Consider the following 18,114-nt stretch of genomic DNA (forward strand, 5'->3'; position numbering starts at 1 on the left):
GTCTGTCATGTGAATTTGGAAGGCCAGCCATTCTACTCCAAGAAGGACAAACCTCTGTGCAAGAAACATGCCCATGCTATCAATGTCTAAAGAGTGTAAGATAGAGTAATGCTGGGGACTGACAGCTCCCAATAATGTCATAACACCAAATACTTTAAAACATAATGCATGTCACAATGCAGTTGAGATCTGTAACAACACACTTGTGTAAAGAACACAAAATTACAAAATGAAATGTAAAAAAAAAAAATCTATGCAAACTTTAGAAGAGAACAAACTGGTGTGTAACCACGTATGTGATGTTTTTTTAGGCAACAACATTACGTCAAAATTGCACCAAGGCCTTGAAATTATGATGATAAAATAACTTTTTTTATACTGTTAATAGGCATTGTGGGAGTGATATTTGGCCCCTCTTCCCACTTTAGTATTGGTCCCTGCTGGTTTATTCATTATCCGTAGACACACTGAAGAAAACAAGAACTTCTCCAAGACTCATAAAAAGCATCATGCTTCTCTGGAAAGCTCATCACGCAGATTAGACTGTAATGACAAAAAGGATATTAAGAAAAAGGTTTAAAGGTTTAGGATACACTCAGAATGACATCTGGGTGGGATGCCTGCTAGGGTCGTGGGGTCCATGAGTGACAGTGATTACATAAAATGTGCTAAACCTAGGACCTTGTATACATGTACACATGCAGAAAATCGTCCTGACGCCAAAGAAGTTTATTAAGCACAAGGAATTCGACTAAGTAGCAGCCCTGCACAAGTATGTGGAGAGATTATTGTTCTGATGATACTGATGGGAGATTGAAGACAGAGCTAAAGTCCTAGCAGGAAAATAAGCAGAGTGCCAAGCAACCAGATGTATGGTATTTTTAGAGCTGCCGTGGATAGGGTTTTAAAATAAATGAAGTGCATCCTGGCCAAAAAAGGAAGCGCTGCTCTGCTGTTTATATCATGGGCCCCAGCACCTTTCTAAGCAGGGAATTAGCCAATATACAGTCTGATTGCCAGGATAGAATAGACACTACTAATTACTAAACTAGTAGGGTGCTATTACCTCTACAGCCTATGGATTCATCACCCATATGTACATTTATAATATGTCTCCACAAGAACTGCAGTTATGCCCCACACAATACAATGCTTACTACTGCTTTATTCCTTATATAATGTGATCCTTTAACCATTCCTTGGTGGCCTAACTAAAATAATGTACCTCTAAAGGTGGCCAGGAGTTACACAGGTGTCAAAGAGAGAAAAGGATCGGGTCATACATACTTGTATGATGTTCAGCTGAAAGGCCCAATTCACTGCCTTTCTCTCTTCCTGAAATACAACGTTTATCATACATGTACATACCCTGTATAGGATCATATAGTTTCCAAAAATATACATACCTGGGCACTCTCCTAAAAGTAAAAAAAAAGGTAAGGTTAAAGTAATGAAAATAAAGGAGGTATACATATGAAGGGACTGGATGAAAGATTGTATGGTTGAAATGGAATAAGTCAGGTGTGTCGGGATGAGTAGCTCATAGCACAAGTTTCAGAGGATGGGCTTGCACATCTAGGAGCAAGAATCTGTCCTATTTCAGTGTAAGGGAAAGATCTTCCCATGTAGTTACTACTGAGGCATGGGGCCAAAGTCCAGTGTGGCCATGAGTCCAAGTTATGGTTGTGCCTTTCCCAATGTCAGTAGCCATAATAAATCTGCTTATGGTGTTCCAGGATCTGCACTATTGGCAAACATGGAACATAAGAACTAGTCCAGGTTAATACTACAATTATGGAAGGAAAGGGGAAAGGATACCCAGGCCCAAACCCTACTGTCCCAGGACAGATGTTGGTCACACGATTTAGGGCAAGGAGGGGACCTCCTCATATACATATTAATTTTTGGGATACCTCTCCTCTAAATATGCCTATTTTATGCTAAAACTACAGATGAAAATTGCATATAAAATATTTGACAATTTTATAATGGGCACTAGAATTAGGTTTTTTATAGGCCTATATTTATAGAATATATACAATGTTTTTCAGAAGGAAGACCGGGTAGTATTTAGAAACCCTAATATATAAATATATAGCTAGCACAAATAGTTTAGCAATTATCTTACCATTTATATAGTATTCTATTAATGTTATGAGGAAAGCACAGTAGGATTTTTTACTACTTACAGATATGAGAAATCTGTGTTTTCTGAAAACTCTTTTCTCACTTTTAATTTACAAGTTGGCTTGAGTGTCATTTGGGGTTTAAAGGGAACCTGTCACGTTGACAATGCAGTCCAGTCTGTGAGCAGTACATTACAGAGCATGGTGAGCTAGGGAGGTTGATATACATATAGTTTTGTGGGAAATTATTCAATATCACTTGTGTTTTAAATGTCTTATCTCTCTGTTTTTAGGAGTCCAGTGGGCGGTCCTACTCAGTGTTTCCCTTTCCTGTAGGGGTCTGCATACAGTCATAGCACCCCATCTCTGAGTAGCACAGCCCACCGGATTCTTAAACATAAACTGGGCAGAGGATTAAATGAATAATTGACAATATATACTTTCTTACATATATGTATAATAATCTGCTCAGCTACTCCTGCTCTATTACATAGTGCCTGCAGATCAGACTACATTATCAACCTGATGGGCTCCTTTGAATGGGTGTGCAGTGCTGTGAATAGTAACAAGGTAAAGTACATGAGTGCTTTGTAGTAGCACAGTCATACATACTACAGATATGGCCAGACCTGACCATGCTTAGTTTTTGGACTGCACCTTGTTTGTCCACATTGTCAAAGTTCCAAACTCAAGACATCAAGGGCAATTTCTTTAGCCTGATCTTGCTGCTACAAATCACCCATGTAGCTTAGACCAAAGGATATATGATGTAGGTAGACTTTGGAAGTGGCTGCCTTGGTTTCCCAAGACAGCCTATTGTGTTTATGTTAAATATTTTCTGTTTATTGTGATACTAATACAACATAAATATTTTTAACTGAATAAAAAGATGATGATGACTGTTATATAACTATATACAAAAACACAAGCAGCACAGAGAGTGCCTTGTAGAGTAGAGGACAGATGTAGTCAGAAAACTGAAAATTGTGATAAATTATTTTTTGTGACTTATTTATGTGTGTGTGGGAATGGTTTAGTATATTTAGAGCTGGGGTAATATGTAAGAATGACATTTTTACTTTAGATTCAACGTTTAGGAGTGAAAAGCAGTGGTTTTGTCATGAGTAGTGCAACTTTTCATGGGAACACTTAGGAGTAAATAATAAAATTCCTTATAGCAACAAACCAGTCACTAGACCTTAGCACTGATAAACTAAAGTCCTATTGGCCATACAGTTAGGCGATAAAGGACATCTCTAGGTGCTTACTTTCCATTTAAGCCAAGTGACTTTATAAATCCATGGTCCAGTTAAAATGACTCTATGACTATATACTATATATACATATATGCAGTTAAATCATTTTAAGTCTGATTAACTGAGCAGGGTTGTAATGGACTCTTTAGCCTGGAATTATGAAAGGGGTAATAATCAAGAAGGTGAGAAGGAGATGAAGTTGGCTGAATTCCCCGCTAGAGTGTATAGAAGGCAGAATTCATGGCTAGAGTGTACAGCAAGAACAAGTTTATTGCAGGATGTACATTAGACAAGACATTTTGCAATGAAAACAACAAAGAAGAATGTGATGATCATGGAGGGGTCTGACTGCTGGGACCCTTTCTCAAGAAAGGAACCCAGGTTTTCTGTTAGAATGGAATGGTCTGCAGGTCTTCTACAACTAGTGGTAAAAAAGACAAAAACAAAGCAAAACGTCAGTGACATACAATGGTGTCTGTCATGGTTCTATATTGGTGTCCATATCTGGCACTACATTATTATAATTAGAAGCCATTCAGCAGATGTGGACTTTACCCATCACTCATGTTTCAGTATATTTTCTATGCAAATAAGAGTATATTTGTCCTGGGACATACTGATGGAAAAACAGGTATAGTTACCTTCTTCAGGGCAAAGATGGCTAAGGAGTTAATTTAAGACAAGACTCAACTCTCACTAATTCAATGGAAAGTAATTGAATAAAAGGTTTTGCATTACTCTAGTTTAGCTCTATTTATAGCAATGAATGTTTGAGGTCTCAACTTAACTCTAGAGAACTGGTCACTACTGCTGAAAAACAATTGACTGCATGAAAGCAAAAGCAGATCACTCACAATGTGTTCATTAGCTTTTTTATTATATAGTCATGTTAAAGTTTACCTATCATTTGTAGAAACTCATAGTGACATGTCATAAGTGCGTATTGGAGGGGTCCAGGTGCTGAGACCCCTGCTGATTGCTAGAATGAAGGGGCCGAAATGCTCAGCAGCACACGCTCTGCCTCTTCATCTCCACTTCCATAATAGGTTTCCATAATGGAAGCCTATTGAACTTTTGTCTGGAAGCTCCATAGGCTCCATTATAATTCAGTAGACTGCAGTTATAGCAGAGATGAAGGGGCAGAGCTCGTACTGCTGAATGATTCAGCGGGGGTCCCAGCACCCAGACCCCCACCGATACACACTTATGACATGTTGCTATGACACGTCAGAAGACTTTACAAATGATAGTTACATAGTTACACTTTGACTCAAGGGTTTTTTTTGTCTGGCAAACATTCACAATTTACACTTGCTGCCTCTTTGTTGAGCAAGTGAAAAATATACTAAAGACTTGTTACCTCCATTGGCTTCTAGCAGTCAGACCCTCTCTATGGATAGGGGAAAGATTTTGGGATAACTCCTTTAATTTTTTTTTTTTAGTTAATTTATGCATACTTTTCATAGGCATTAATAATATTTTAGAAGCCACTGGAAAATAGTAATAAATCTGCATATAGAAAAATCTCACAATATTCTAAAAACAAATGTATATTATATCAATACAAGGTAATAGTAGTTAAATGATAACTAACTGTACTGCTGAGATCAGACAGTGTAGCCACACACATTTTATAAATTAGGAAACATTTAGATCATCAGAAACTCAGGCTTACTTCCCACATTGGTTGCAGTGTCTTCTTTTTCTTATTTGCCTTAGGGTTTTATTATATGGGGAGATTATTGTCCAAATAGGCTGAGCGATCAGCCAATGCTCATTACTCAAATCTGACCTGTTAAAAAATGATTAGCCATTGGTCACATATCTCCCTGTGTAATTGGAGATGTCCAGGAAATGGCTGCACGGTTCAGAATTGGGCCATCTAATAGGGCTCTTATGGCTGGTGTCAGCTGCTGGGTATGACACCAACCTAAAAAGTACCTTGTCTATTTTATAACACTTTCTTTTTTTTTTTTTTAAGTTTGATCTTAAGTCCTTTCAACCTATACCACCTAGCCCAAAGTACATTAGACTTCATAAGATAGATCAGTCAATTGGAATAATGTACTATGCCTTTTCACTAAACACTGCCTTTACTCCTCTAAGTGCTCTTGCTTTTATATTCTCTATGTGAACTGCAGTTTACAGTGTTACAAAAATAATGTGTGAATGTATAATGCATGTATTTTGTTATGTAAAAACACGATTGTAGCAATAATGTCTGTGTAGGCATACACTGAATAAATAAAAGCTTTTTATTGTTGCATTCTGAATACTTGTCTCCATATTTTAATAAGAAAAATTCAATAAGGTACATTCACTATACCAGTATACATATAATAGGTCCACTTCAGGCAGTAGCTCGGGCCCTGAGCTCCTGCTTTTTTACTGCAATTTTGCACAAATCGGGGCATCATGACATTATCTATACTGTACTTTGAACACTACGCTAGTGCTGCCATAGTTACAGTGTGGTGGGGGGCCCAGGCTTGGTGAACAGCTCGGGGCCTATGGTAAAGTTACTCTGCCACTGCACTATATTACCTATACCAGTTTTCTGTAGTAAAAAAAAAGTTTGCACAAGCACCATTTTGCCCCCCCCCCCTCCCCTTCCATGTTTAAAATGCCACTGCAGCTTGTGAGTCCATTAATTTTGAGTCGAAAACGCAGCCACATTTTGGCCTCAAAATGACGGATGTCCAAAAAGATGGACGTCAAACAGCCAAAAACAACTAGGTTCACACAACACCTTTGGACGTTTTTTTTTTGCACAAAAATATTTGCACAAAAATAATTGCGCAGCAGTACTCCAGTCAGATCTTGGTGTGGTATTTTTTCACCAAGCGGTTAGCCCCCCCAAAAATGGCGGAACAATTGAGCAAGATTTATTAAGGCCCGTGCTCCTAATGATAACTTTTAGACTGGAGATCTTTGCATAGCATGTGAAAAGTGTGCAAGCGCAAAAAGTATTGCACAGATGATACATTTGTTCAAATGTTATGTGCCTCCTAAGGAGTCAAGCATCAGTCATGGCATCATAAATTCTGTATTATTTCTGCTTCTATAATGCAAAGAGGACATCAACATTTCCTATATTAGATTATTGACCGTACCTGCCGTACCGTAACTGCTAAAATTCTAAAATGCTAAAACCAGAGGAAATTTATTCTAGATACTACATCAGCAAGAGATGCCAAAATGTGCCCGGGAAGTTGTGAATGTAACTCTGGATCATAAGTAGTAGTGATGAGCGAATAGTGAGATATTCGAATATTCGATATTCGTACGAATATCCCGTGAATATTCGATCGAATATTCAATCCCATTAAAGTCTATGGGAACAAGTATTTCATTAGTAAAAAACATCTATTTGACCATTTGGAGGGTAAAACCGGAAGCTGGGGGATTTGAAAGCTTATCGAATATTTATCGAATATTCGAATATCTCACTATTCGATCGAATATCTATTCGATCAAACAGTATTCGCTCATCACTAATAAGTAGTTTGAAGTGGGACAGATACACTGCAGGTTTTTTAAAGCAGATTTGAGAACTCATCTAAGCGCTTCATTTCCCCTCGCTGCCTTTTTCCATCTGACTGCAGGTGACACTCTCCATTGTTAAAGTCTGCAGGAGATGGAGTTTGCAGACACTTTAAACTGTAAACATGGACATCGACTTTAAAATGCTGCATAAATCATTGTAATATTTGAGGACCAATAGCCCATCTACTGTTCATGTAGAAATCCTTTTGACTGAAATGATGTTAGGTAACAATAAGGGTGGACGCGGTTGCCCTAAATGCGACTACATTTACTTTGATTTAAAAGATTATGCCAGTCTGGTTTTTGCTGGTAAAACTGCTTTACGGCTATGTTCAGGCCCGGACTGGTAATCTGGCCAGCCGGGCAAATGCCCGCTGGGCTGGCCGGATTACCAGTCCGTGGGCCGCCCGGACTACAAAAAAACCCAAAAACATTATTTTTAAAAAACGCTGCTGCGGCTCGCTCCCCTCTGCCCGCTTTTGCCACCGCAGCCTTCCTGTCACGCTCGGCCCGCTCCTGACGTGCAATGCAATCCTCCAATGCAATCAACGTGGAGGAGGAGCGTGGGGCCGCTGCGGCTGGCCAGCCGTGACGCACGCGTTGAACATGCACCACAGCCGGCCGCAGCGGCCCCACGCTCCTCCTCCACGTTGATTGCATTGGAGGATTGCATTGCACGTCAGGAGCGGGCCAAGCGTGACAGGCAGGCTGCTGTGGCAGGAGCGGGCCGAGCGCGCAGAGGGCCACAGCGGCAGGAGCTCTACTACGGCCAGGCAGCGGGAGCGGTCTGCGTTAGGTCAGGTGTGTGTGTCTGTCTGTCTGTCTGTCGGTCGGTAGTGGGGGTAGTGTCACCCTCACCGCCTTGCAGGTCTGCCATCCTCCGCACTCTTCCCCCTCCATGTACCGGCACAGGCAGCAGTGACAGAGACGCTGCCTGCGCCCAATGCATCCCGCAGGGGCATCTGTAAGGGGGGGAGGGAGAGAGAGGGGGCCATCTATATGTGGGGAAGAGAGAGGGGGCCATCTATATGTGGGGAAGAGAGAGGGGGCCATCTATATGTGGGGGAGAGAGAGGGGGCCCTTCTATAAGGGGGGGGCATCTATGAAGGGGGAGAGAGAAGGGGGACAGGGGGCCATCTATATGTGGAGGAGAGAGAGGGGGCCCTTCTATAAGGGGGGGCATCTATGAAGGGGGAGAGAGAAGGGGGACATCAATATGTGGGGGAGAGAGGGGAGGCATCTATGAGGGGGGAGAGAGGGGGGGGCATATATAAGGGGGGAGAGAGATGGGGGCATCTATAAGGGGGGGGGAGAGATGGGGGGAGAGGGGGGCATCTATATGTGGGGGAGAGAGAGGGGGCCCTTCTATAAGGGGGGGCATCTATGAAGGGGGAGAGAGAAGGGGGATATCTATATGTGGGGGAGAGAGAGGGGGCCCTTCTATAAGGGGGGGCATCTATGAAGGGGGAGAGAGAAGGGGGACATCAATATGTGGGGGAGAGAGGGGGGGCATCTATGAGGGGGGAGAGAGAGTGGGGCATCTATAAGGGGGGAGAGAGAGTGGGGCATCTATATGTGGGGGAGAGAGAGGGGGCCCTTCTATAAGGGGGGGCATCTATGAGGGGGGAGAGAGAGGGGGGCATCTATAAGGGGGGGGGAGAGGTGGGGCATCTATGAGGGGGGGAGGAGAGAGGGGGGCATCTATGGGGGGGAGGAGAAAGGGGGGCATCTATATGTGAGCGAGAGAGAGTGGGCCCTTCTATAAGGGGGGCTGGTGATGTTAGTATATGGTGGTATTAGTGTGTGGTGGTATTAGTCAGTAGCAGCGGTGATGTTAGTCAGTATGTGGTGGTATTAGTGTGTGGTGGTATTAGTCAGTGTGTGGTGGTATTAGTCAGTAGCAGCGGTGATGTTAGTCAGTATGTGGTGGTATTAGTGTTTGGTGGTATTAGTCAGTATGTGGTGGTATTAGTCAGTGGCAGTGGTATTATTATGCAGTGGTATTAATCAGTATGTGCCGGTATTATTATTATAGTGTATATATATATATTTGGGATTTATATGTGGGCTGGTGGGGTTTGTGTGCCAGGGCTGCTTTTCTTCCCCAGTCCGGCCCTGGCTATGTTCATACACCGTCAAAATGGTGGCTGTTTTATTGGATGACCGTCAAAATGATGGCCGTTTTTATTGGATGACCATCAAAATGATGGCCATTTTTATTCGATGACCGTCAAAATAATGGTTGTTTTTATTGGATGACCGTCAAAATGATGGCCGTTTTTATTGGATGGCCATCATTTAACGGCAAATAACAAATGTTATTTTTTTACAACTGCCATTATTCGTATAATAATGTGCGCTATTCGTACAATGACAGCCGTCCAATAAAAACAACCACCTTTTCAACGGTGTGTAAACATAGCCATAAACTAATCCTCCATACTTTACATGATACAATAACAGAATTTATTACAATAAATGATTGTTCACCAGCTTGTTCACCAGCTCTCTAAACCTTTGTTGTGGTACAATGTTCAATCATTTTCACCATACGTCTGTAGTGGTGTTAATCTAACTGCCCATCTGAAGGCCCTATTACACGGAACGATTATCGGCCGTATTCGGCCGATATCAACCGTTATGGCCGATAACACTGGTCAACACATTTTCAAAAGTTGTTTGGTTCAGAAATAAAATTAGCCATTTCTTAATAATTTTATGTGCTGAATTCAAATATCACAAGGAAAAATGTTAATTGGCTCTAGTGTCTTTGGGTCTATTTACACAGAAAGATTAACTGACAGATTATCTGCCAAAGATTTGAAGCCAAAGCCTGGAACAGATTATAAACAGAGATGAGGTCATAAAGAAAAGCCTGCGATTTCTCTTCTTTTTAAATCAATTCCTGGCTTTGGCTTCAAATCTTTGGCAGATAATCTGTCAGATAATCTTTCTGTGTAAATGAACCCTATGATATTGAAGAGTTCTCATGTTACTGTTTTGGGAATTGTATAGAATACAGTATAATAGCCGACATATTTATTACTTTTGCAATCATAAGGAAGCAAGTTTACTGTTCATAAACTTTTGAAATATATTCATAAGAAACTTAGTTCTATCTGAAATCAACTACAATTTACAGGCATATCTAAGAATTTTTACAAATTAATTATGTTTATTGAACTCTGGCAAGTATGGCATCTAGTGGACTGTGAATTTGGAAATCCTTGAGCATTGTTGACCATTTTGTTTTCCCATCCAAAGCCCCCAGTAACCACCACAGTCTAATCATGTGCAGAGCTGCTTTACCCCCATGCAGAATAACATCTCAGACGGACATGGATAGTTGCTTCATCCCTCTAGTACAGTACAATCACAGGTAGAGCCGAATCACCCCCACAATATAATGATATACAGAGCCGAATCACCCCCACAATATAATCATATACAGAGCCGAATCACCCCCACAATATAATCATATATAGAGCTGAATCACCCCCACAATATTATCATATACAGAGCCGAATCACCCCCACAATATAATCATATACAGAGCCGAATCACCCCCACAATATAATCATATACAGAGCTGAATCACCCCCACAATATAATCATATACAGAGCCGAATCACCCCCACAATATAATCATATACAGAGCCGAATCACCCCCACAATATAATCATATACAGAGCCGAATCACCCCCAAAATTTAATCAAATACAGAGCCGAATCACCCCCACAATATAATCAAATACAGAGCCGAATCACCCCCACAATATAATCATATGCAGAGACGAATCACCCCCACAATATAATCAAATACAGAGCTGAATCACCCCCACAATATAATCAAATACAGAGCTGAATCACCCCCACAATATAATCATAAACAGATTCGAATCACCCCCAAAATATAATCATATACAGAGCCGAATCACCCCCACAATATAATCATATACAGAGCCGAATCACCCCCACAGTATAATCAAATACAGAGCTGAATCACCCCCACAATATAATCAAAGAGCTGAATCACCCCCACAATATAATCATATACAGATTCGAATCACCCCCACAATATAATCATATACAGAGCCGAATCACCCCCACAATATAATCAAATACAGAACTGAATCACCCCCACAATATAATCATATACAGAGCCGAATGACCCCCACAATATAATAAAATACAGAACTGAATCACCTCCACAAAATAATCATATACAGAGCTGAATCACCCCCACAATATAATCATATACAGAGCCGAATCAAACTTTTCCCAGTATTGTATCGCAGGCTGTGAGAAATATAGAAAGTACGTCTATATCTTGAAAATTAGAGTCAATTTCAAAATTTTAACATCATTTTCGATCTCAGCATGCCAAAATTAGTTAGTTTTTAACTGTTTTCATGTCGGAATCTTTTTGGCTTTTGACCAGTGTAATCGTCTCGTGTAATAGAATGAACGTTGTCGGCATGAACAATGTCGGATGATCATTGCTGACGTTTGTATTTCAACATGTTGAAAAATAAATGACTACGATAGCAGCGATCTGCTGCCGTCACTCTGTGCAATAGAAGCAGCGGCAGCAAACCGCCGCTAACTTCTATGGGCTGCCCAGATGATCTAGAGATGACCCGGGCAGCCACCCTGCACCTCCCCATGGCCCACCCTGTACTTCCCCACCATTACATGCTGCAGCAGCGAGGGCAGAACAAAGAGGAAACAAGCGTTGACAGCACTCGTTTGCTCCTCTTTGTTGCCCAGTGTAATAGGGGCTTAATGCAAGTCAACCAATTCCAGGAGTTGCAAATAATGTGTTTTAACTCTTATTGACATAGCCTGTTCTTCGTTTATAATTTTGTTGCCGGCTAGGATCTTAATTATTTCTTCTTCTTCTTATTATTATTATTATTTCTGTTAATGGCAAATGTCAGTTGTACTTCTGCAATCATAAGGAAGCAAGTTTACTGTTCACAAACTTTTGAAATATACCCCCCCCCCCTAAAGAAAGATGAGCTGTGATTGGTTAATACAAATGTGGGCCACTCACGTTTACCTTTCTTTGCATTCTGCATTTGTAGAAAAAGCAGTGATAAGTAATGCAGCGTGAGCTGTGAAGTGTGATTTTTCCAGATAGTTTGGTATATGAATGATATGCTAAACACTTGATGAGAATGTGAGAACCTAATTACCTATCAATGAGTCAGACAAGTGACCTGTGCCCCTTGTAAATTGGTGCTAGATAAAGCCCCTGATGTGTAAACAGGACTGCCCAGTTTAGACGGAGGGCAGAATTAGGGTAATGTCCCCAAGGAAACCATTTGTTTTAATTACTACTGAACCTTTGGCCTTTGGGGAAGGTTACAGGGTTTTTTTTGTTTTTTCAGATTTCCATTAAAAAAAGTTCTGTCTGACCAATCTAGATGCAATTAAATATAAGAAAGATAACTTTATGTAAAAAAAAGCTGACTTTTCACTGGAAATGCAACTAGCAGGGCTCAAAAAAGATTGCAGTCACAAAGGTTTTACCTTTCTATTCAAGCTGCAGGAATTTGTTTCCCTTGTTTTTGGAAATTGTACTGGGGATTAAGCATCCAATTTACATAATAATTTTTATATAGAAGTTGTCTTATTGATCAGCTGTTTGAAAGGTCCAGTTTCCTTAACCATAGACATCATCTATTATTGGCGGGGGAAGCCGCACAAACCACACTTGCTATGGAATGGACTGACAGGGTCTCCTTTGTGACTCAGAAAGGATTCTGAGCAGGAAACTACCCCAATGATGTTCATTTACTCTACAAGGCATATGGTAAGGGGGCGCGATGTCACAACCCTTTTCACTATAAGGATCATTTGTAATGTATAGTGTATTCAGGAATACACATACAGGCTTTGCATGGCAAAAAGGGGAATTATTGGTTAAAAAAAATAATAATAAAATTACATGATAGTTTCTCCCTCTTTTAGGTCCAAACCATATGTCTCCAGGAAAGTGTTTGCCACAAAATTCCACCTTTTTCTTCTTCAGGCGTAGCGAGTCCTTTTTTTTACAAAGTGGCATAGTTGATGCAAGTTATGCATGGGTTGTCACTATCATGATTCCTATTTTCCTCTCCAATATGGTTTCTTTATGTGTCCACGTCCACGTCATCAGCTGCTCAGCCGCGATTGGCTGAGCACAGTTATGATCCGCCGGCCTCCCGAAGAAGACGTCACTGCTGAGGATCGGAGACCGTGGACGACACGAGATGCGGTGAGTATAATGCACCACACTTCCGGGTCTAGCGTGGGTGGGGGGAAACACGGGGAAGGGGGCCATTCACAGACATAACATACGTTACAAAGTTGTATAACTTTGTAATGTGTGTTATTCTGTGAATAATTTTTTATCGCCGGACAACCCCTTTAAAGTATTACAGTCAGGCTCCACATTGGGGGAGATAATCAAAACTGTCTCACTCTACCCAGTAATCTATCAATGTGCGGAAAATGTTCTTGAATTATAAAAAAAAGTATTACTATTAGAGGAATGAGATGCAAAATATAAGTGATATGACCATTTGTCCTATTTCAAAAGGCATGATAACATTGTGTAGAAAATAAGATGTGCATTCATATAATTCATTTCAGGTCTTTGCTATCAGTATACTTCAAGATACTGTCAAAAAGGTATATATATATATATATATATATATATATCAAAAAAAGTATACTGTCAAGGTACACTGCAGGATGCCCACAGCACACCATGTGCAGCATGACCAGTACACAGTTGTAGACTACTACAGTAGTTCTGCTGTAAGGTTGTATATATAATATATATATTAATATACAGTGGTACCTTGGTTTAAAAGTAACTTAGATTAAGAGCTTTTTGCAAGAAGAGCTCACAGTTTTTCAAAACTGTAACTTGGTTTAAGAGCATTGCTTTGGTTTAAGAGCTTTCTGTACTGGGTGGGAGGGGGAGAACCATGGTCTACATAGGGTGGTCTACAGCACTGTACTCTGACCCAGGAAGTGTCCCTCACATTCCAAATCATGGCAGATCTGTTAGCCCTTGTGTTTCCCATCATCTCCATTCCTGCTATAATGTGCCTGCACTCACACTCAGCTATACACACTGCTGTATATGAAGTTTCTGTCTCTGTCCTCCTGCACAGCTCTGTGATTCTCACTTCCTGGTCTATGCTGAACACAAACCCCTTTCACCCATTGCTGTCATGTGACCACACAGACCTCTGACAGCAGCCCTGCTTCTCTATTCTAGCCTGTTGTACTAAGCTACTGCATTATGGGGATCTGCATCGCCATCCTGTATCTACAAACTGCTGCTGTTTTTCTAGGTTTATGCAGTTACTATACATTATACTCCACATGCTGATTGCTATACTTATAATATCACATATTCAGCTGTTTCTAAATGTTTGATTCATCTGTTCTACATGTTATTCAGGTGTGGAACCAATTGTCTGCATTTGAATGATTTCTTATGGGAAAATTTGCTTTGGGTTAAGAATGGATTTGGATTTAAAGCGCAGTCCCGGAATGAATTATGCTCGCAATCCAAGGCACCTCTGTATATGTATGTATATATAAATATATATATATATATACTACCGTTCAAAAGTTTGGGGTCACCCAAACAATTTTGTGTTTTCCATGAAAAGTCTAACTTCTTCACCACCATACGTTGTGAAATTTATAGAAAATAGAGTCAAGACATTGACAAGGTTAGAAATAATGATTTGTATTTTAAATAACATTGTTTTTACATCAAACTTTGCTTTTTGTCAAAGAAGTCCTTTGGCATTCTAGCTATTATTCTGTTGAGGTAAGCTGGAGAAATTGCCCCCCACGCTTCTAGAAGCAGCTCCCACAAGTTGGATTGGTTGGATGGGCACTTCTGGCGTACCATACGGTCAAGCTGCTCCCACAACAGCTCAATGGGGTTCAGATCTGGTGACTGCGCTGGCCACTCCATTACCGATAGAATAACAGCTGCCTGCTTCTGCTGTAAATAGTTCTTGCACAATTTGGAGGTGTGTTTAGGGTCATTGTCCTGTTGTAGGATGAAATTGGCTCCAATCAAGCGCTGTCCACTGGGTATGGCATGGCGTTGCAAAATTGAGTGATAGCCTTCCTTATTCAGAATCCCTTTTACCCTGTACAAATCTCCCACCTTACCAGCGCCAAAGCAACCCCAGACCATCACATTACCTCCACCATGCTTAACAGAAGGCGTCAGGCATTCTTCCAGCATCTATTCATTTGTTCTGCGTCTCACAAACGTTCTTCTTTGTGATCCAAACACCTCAAACTTGGATTCATCCGTCCACAACACTTTTTTCCAGTCTTCCTCTGTCCAATGTCTGTGTTCTTTTGCTCATCTTAATCTTTTTCTTTTATTGGCCAGTCTCAGATATGGCTTTTTCTTTGCCACTCTGCCCTGAAGCCCAAAATCCCACAGCCGCCTCTTCACTGTAGATGTTGACACTGGTGTTTTGCGGGTACTGTTTAATGAAGATGCCAGTTTGGGACCTGTGAGGCGTCTGTTTCTCAAACTAGATACTCTAATGTGCTTATCTTCTTGCTTAGTTGTGCAACGCGGCCTCCCACTTCTCTTTCTACTCTGGTTAGAGCCTGTTTGTGCTGTCCTCTGAAGGGAGTAGTACACACCGTTGTATGAAATCTTCAGTTTCTTAGCAATTTTTTGCATGGAATAGCCTTCATTTCTAAGAACAAGAATAGACTGTCGAGTTTCAGATGAAAGTTCTATTTTTCTGGCCATTTTGAGCGTTTAATTGACCCCAAAAATGTGATGCTCCACAAACACAATCTGCTCAAAGGAAGGTCAGTTTTGTAGCTTCTGTAACGAGCTAGACTGTTTTCAGATGTGTGAACATGATTGCACAAGGGTTTTCTAATCATCAATTAGCCTTCTGAGCCAATGAGCAAACACATTGTACCATTAGAACACTGGAGTGATAGTTGCTGGAAATGGGCCTCTATACACCTATGTAGATATTGCACCAAAAACCAGACATTTGTAGCTAGAAAAGTCATTTACCACATTAGCAATGTATTGAGTGTATTTGTTTAAAGTTAGGACTAGTTTAAAGTTATCTTCATTGAAAAGTACAGTGCTTTTCCTTCAAAAATAAGGACATTTCAATGTGACCCCAAACTTTTGAAGGGTAGTGTATATATACACAATATATAGTAATATAATAGCCATTTAAACAGTATCCCAATGTAAACTAGTGGTGGTGAATAGTGGCTAAATAGGCATAGAACTTCTGCAGGAAGTATCCCCCCACCCGCCCCCAGGACAGCGCGCATCACCTGCCCTGCACAGCCCGCCACCGCCTGACCCCCTGGGACCGTGCGCATCACCTACCCAGGCTGCGCGCATAATCTGCTCAGGGACTGCACAGAGGGGCCTATACTATCTATGGGGACTGCACAGAGGGGTCTATACTATATAGGGGCGCAAGGAGAAGTATGAAATTCAGAAGTTTAGAGGACTATAGCAGGGATGGGTAATCTTTGGCCTTTCAGCTGCTGTAAACCTACAATTCCCATCACATACTGGGAGCCAAAGCTTTAGCTGTCCAGGCATTATGGAAATTGTAGTTTTGCAACAGCTGGAGGGATGAAGATTCTCCGTCCCTGGACTATAGCCTGCACAACTTTCCATCCACAGGCTATCCAAATCCAGTCAGTATTATTTAGAAAAGGTATACGGGCATACTTGGTCAGAAAAATGCACCAGCTTTTTCTGCCCAGCAAGAGGAGCTGGTTCTTATAAAAACACCTTTAAATGCCATAGTATGTGGCCCAAGCCATGTTGTAAATAGGTGTCCTAGTTAGGGCCTTGTTACAGAGACTATTACACGGCTCGATAATTGTCCAGGAAGGGCTACACATACAATCACTATATTGTTTGTGTAGCGCTGATGATAATCAGCCATTGTTACGATACCAACCGTTACGGCCGATAATCGCTTTGTGTAATAGAAGACAATGATCAGCTGACATACACGATGTCGGCTGATCGTTGCCTTTCAACACATTGAATAATCACCGATCACGATAGCAGCAATCTGCTGCCGTTGCTCTGTGTGATAGGAGCGGCAGCAGCAGACTGGCGCTATCTTCTATGGGCTTCCTGGACAATCTAGTGATCACTCGGGCAGCAACAACCCCCCACCCCCCAGTTCCCTGCGCTTCCCCGGCTCTTACCCACTCACTGCCGACGAGTGTAATGGTGCGTTTACACGAAACGATAATTGGCCGATCGTACGATTAACAATGTTCGAGTAACGTTTTTTCTTTTCATAACGATCAGTGTTTAGACGGTACGATATATCGTATGGAAAATCGTTTTGCGATCGTTTTGCGATTGCGCGCCCGCAGCCCGGCCCCGATCGCCGCCGCTCTGATCGCCACCCCCGCCGCCCCGTTCGCCCCCCCCCGCCGCCGTCGCTCCGATCGCCACCCACCCGCTCCGATCGCCACCGATCAGAGCGACGCGCGGGGGGGGGGATCGGAGTGGCGGCGGCGGGGGTGTCGATCAGAGCGGCGGCAGGGGTGGCGATCGAGCCGGTGCAGGGGGCTGCGGATGAGCGGGGGGCCGTGCGGCGGGCGGCCGGACTATGGCGCGACGACTGTTTACACGGAACGATCAGTGAATTTTTTGCGAACAACGAACAACGACTTGATGACATGTTGAAAGATCAAAATGAACGATTTCTCGTTTGTCGTTTGCTGCGTTTACACGTACGATTATCGTTCGAATTCGATCGTTATCGCGCAAATTCGCACGATAATCGTTACGTGTAAACGCACCTTAATAGTGCCGGCAGCGAACTGGGAACGAGTAGCAAGTAAGCGCTGCCATGACAGGTTGGCACTCGCTTATTCTCTCTTGTCGTCCTGTGTAATAGGGGCTTTACACTGGAAGATGTGCCAACGGGCAAACATTTGTTTGTTCAGCTCTCTGGCCTTATTACAAGGGATAATACCTGCCTGATTTCAGACACCTCTGGCAGCAAGTTATCTTCCATAAGACTTAAGGACTGGGTATTTTTAAAATTTTCTGGTTTAGCCGACTCTAATATGTATAAGGCATCTGTAGAGCAGTAAGACTTTTACACATAGGATGTTTCATGGTTGTT

The 18,114-nt window shown here is 41.8% G+C and overlaps 1 protein-coding gene and 1 long non-coding RNA gene across 11 annotated transcripts in view; one reads left to right on the forward strand and one right to left on the reverse strand.

Moving 5' to 3' along the window:
* The window catches only part of LDB3 (LIM domain binding 3), a 136,494-nt gene extending 130,846 nt beyond the window's left edge, over positions 1 to 5,648 (forward strand). For all 10 annotated transcript variants that reach the window (XM_069980645.1, XM_069980648.1, XM_069980650.1 and 7 more), the window contains one exon: positions 1 to 5,648. In XM_069980645.1, coding sequence (XP_069836746.1) covers positions 1 to 90 — 90 coding nt within the window. In that variant the 3' untranslated portion in view covers positions 91 to 5,648.
* LOC138799457 (uncharacterized) overlaps positions 3,632 to 18,114 on the reverse strand; it is a 26,798-nt gene continuing 12,315 nt past the window's right edge. The window contains exon 3 of the long non-coding RNA XR_011364266.1: positions 3,632 to 3,803. This is a non-coding gene — a long non-coding RNA (uncharacterized lncRNA). The remainder of the gene's footprint in view (positions 3,804 to 18,114) is intronic.

This window comes from Dendropsophus ebraccatus, chromosome 8, assembly GCF_027789765.1.
Source record: "Dendropsophus ebraccatus isolate aDenEbr1 chromosome 8, aDenEbr1.pat, whole genome shotgun sequence".
NCBI classification, from domain to species: domain Eukaryota; kingdom Metazoa; phylum Chordata; class Amphibia; order Anura; family Hylidae; genus Dendropsophus; species Dendropsophus ebraccatus.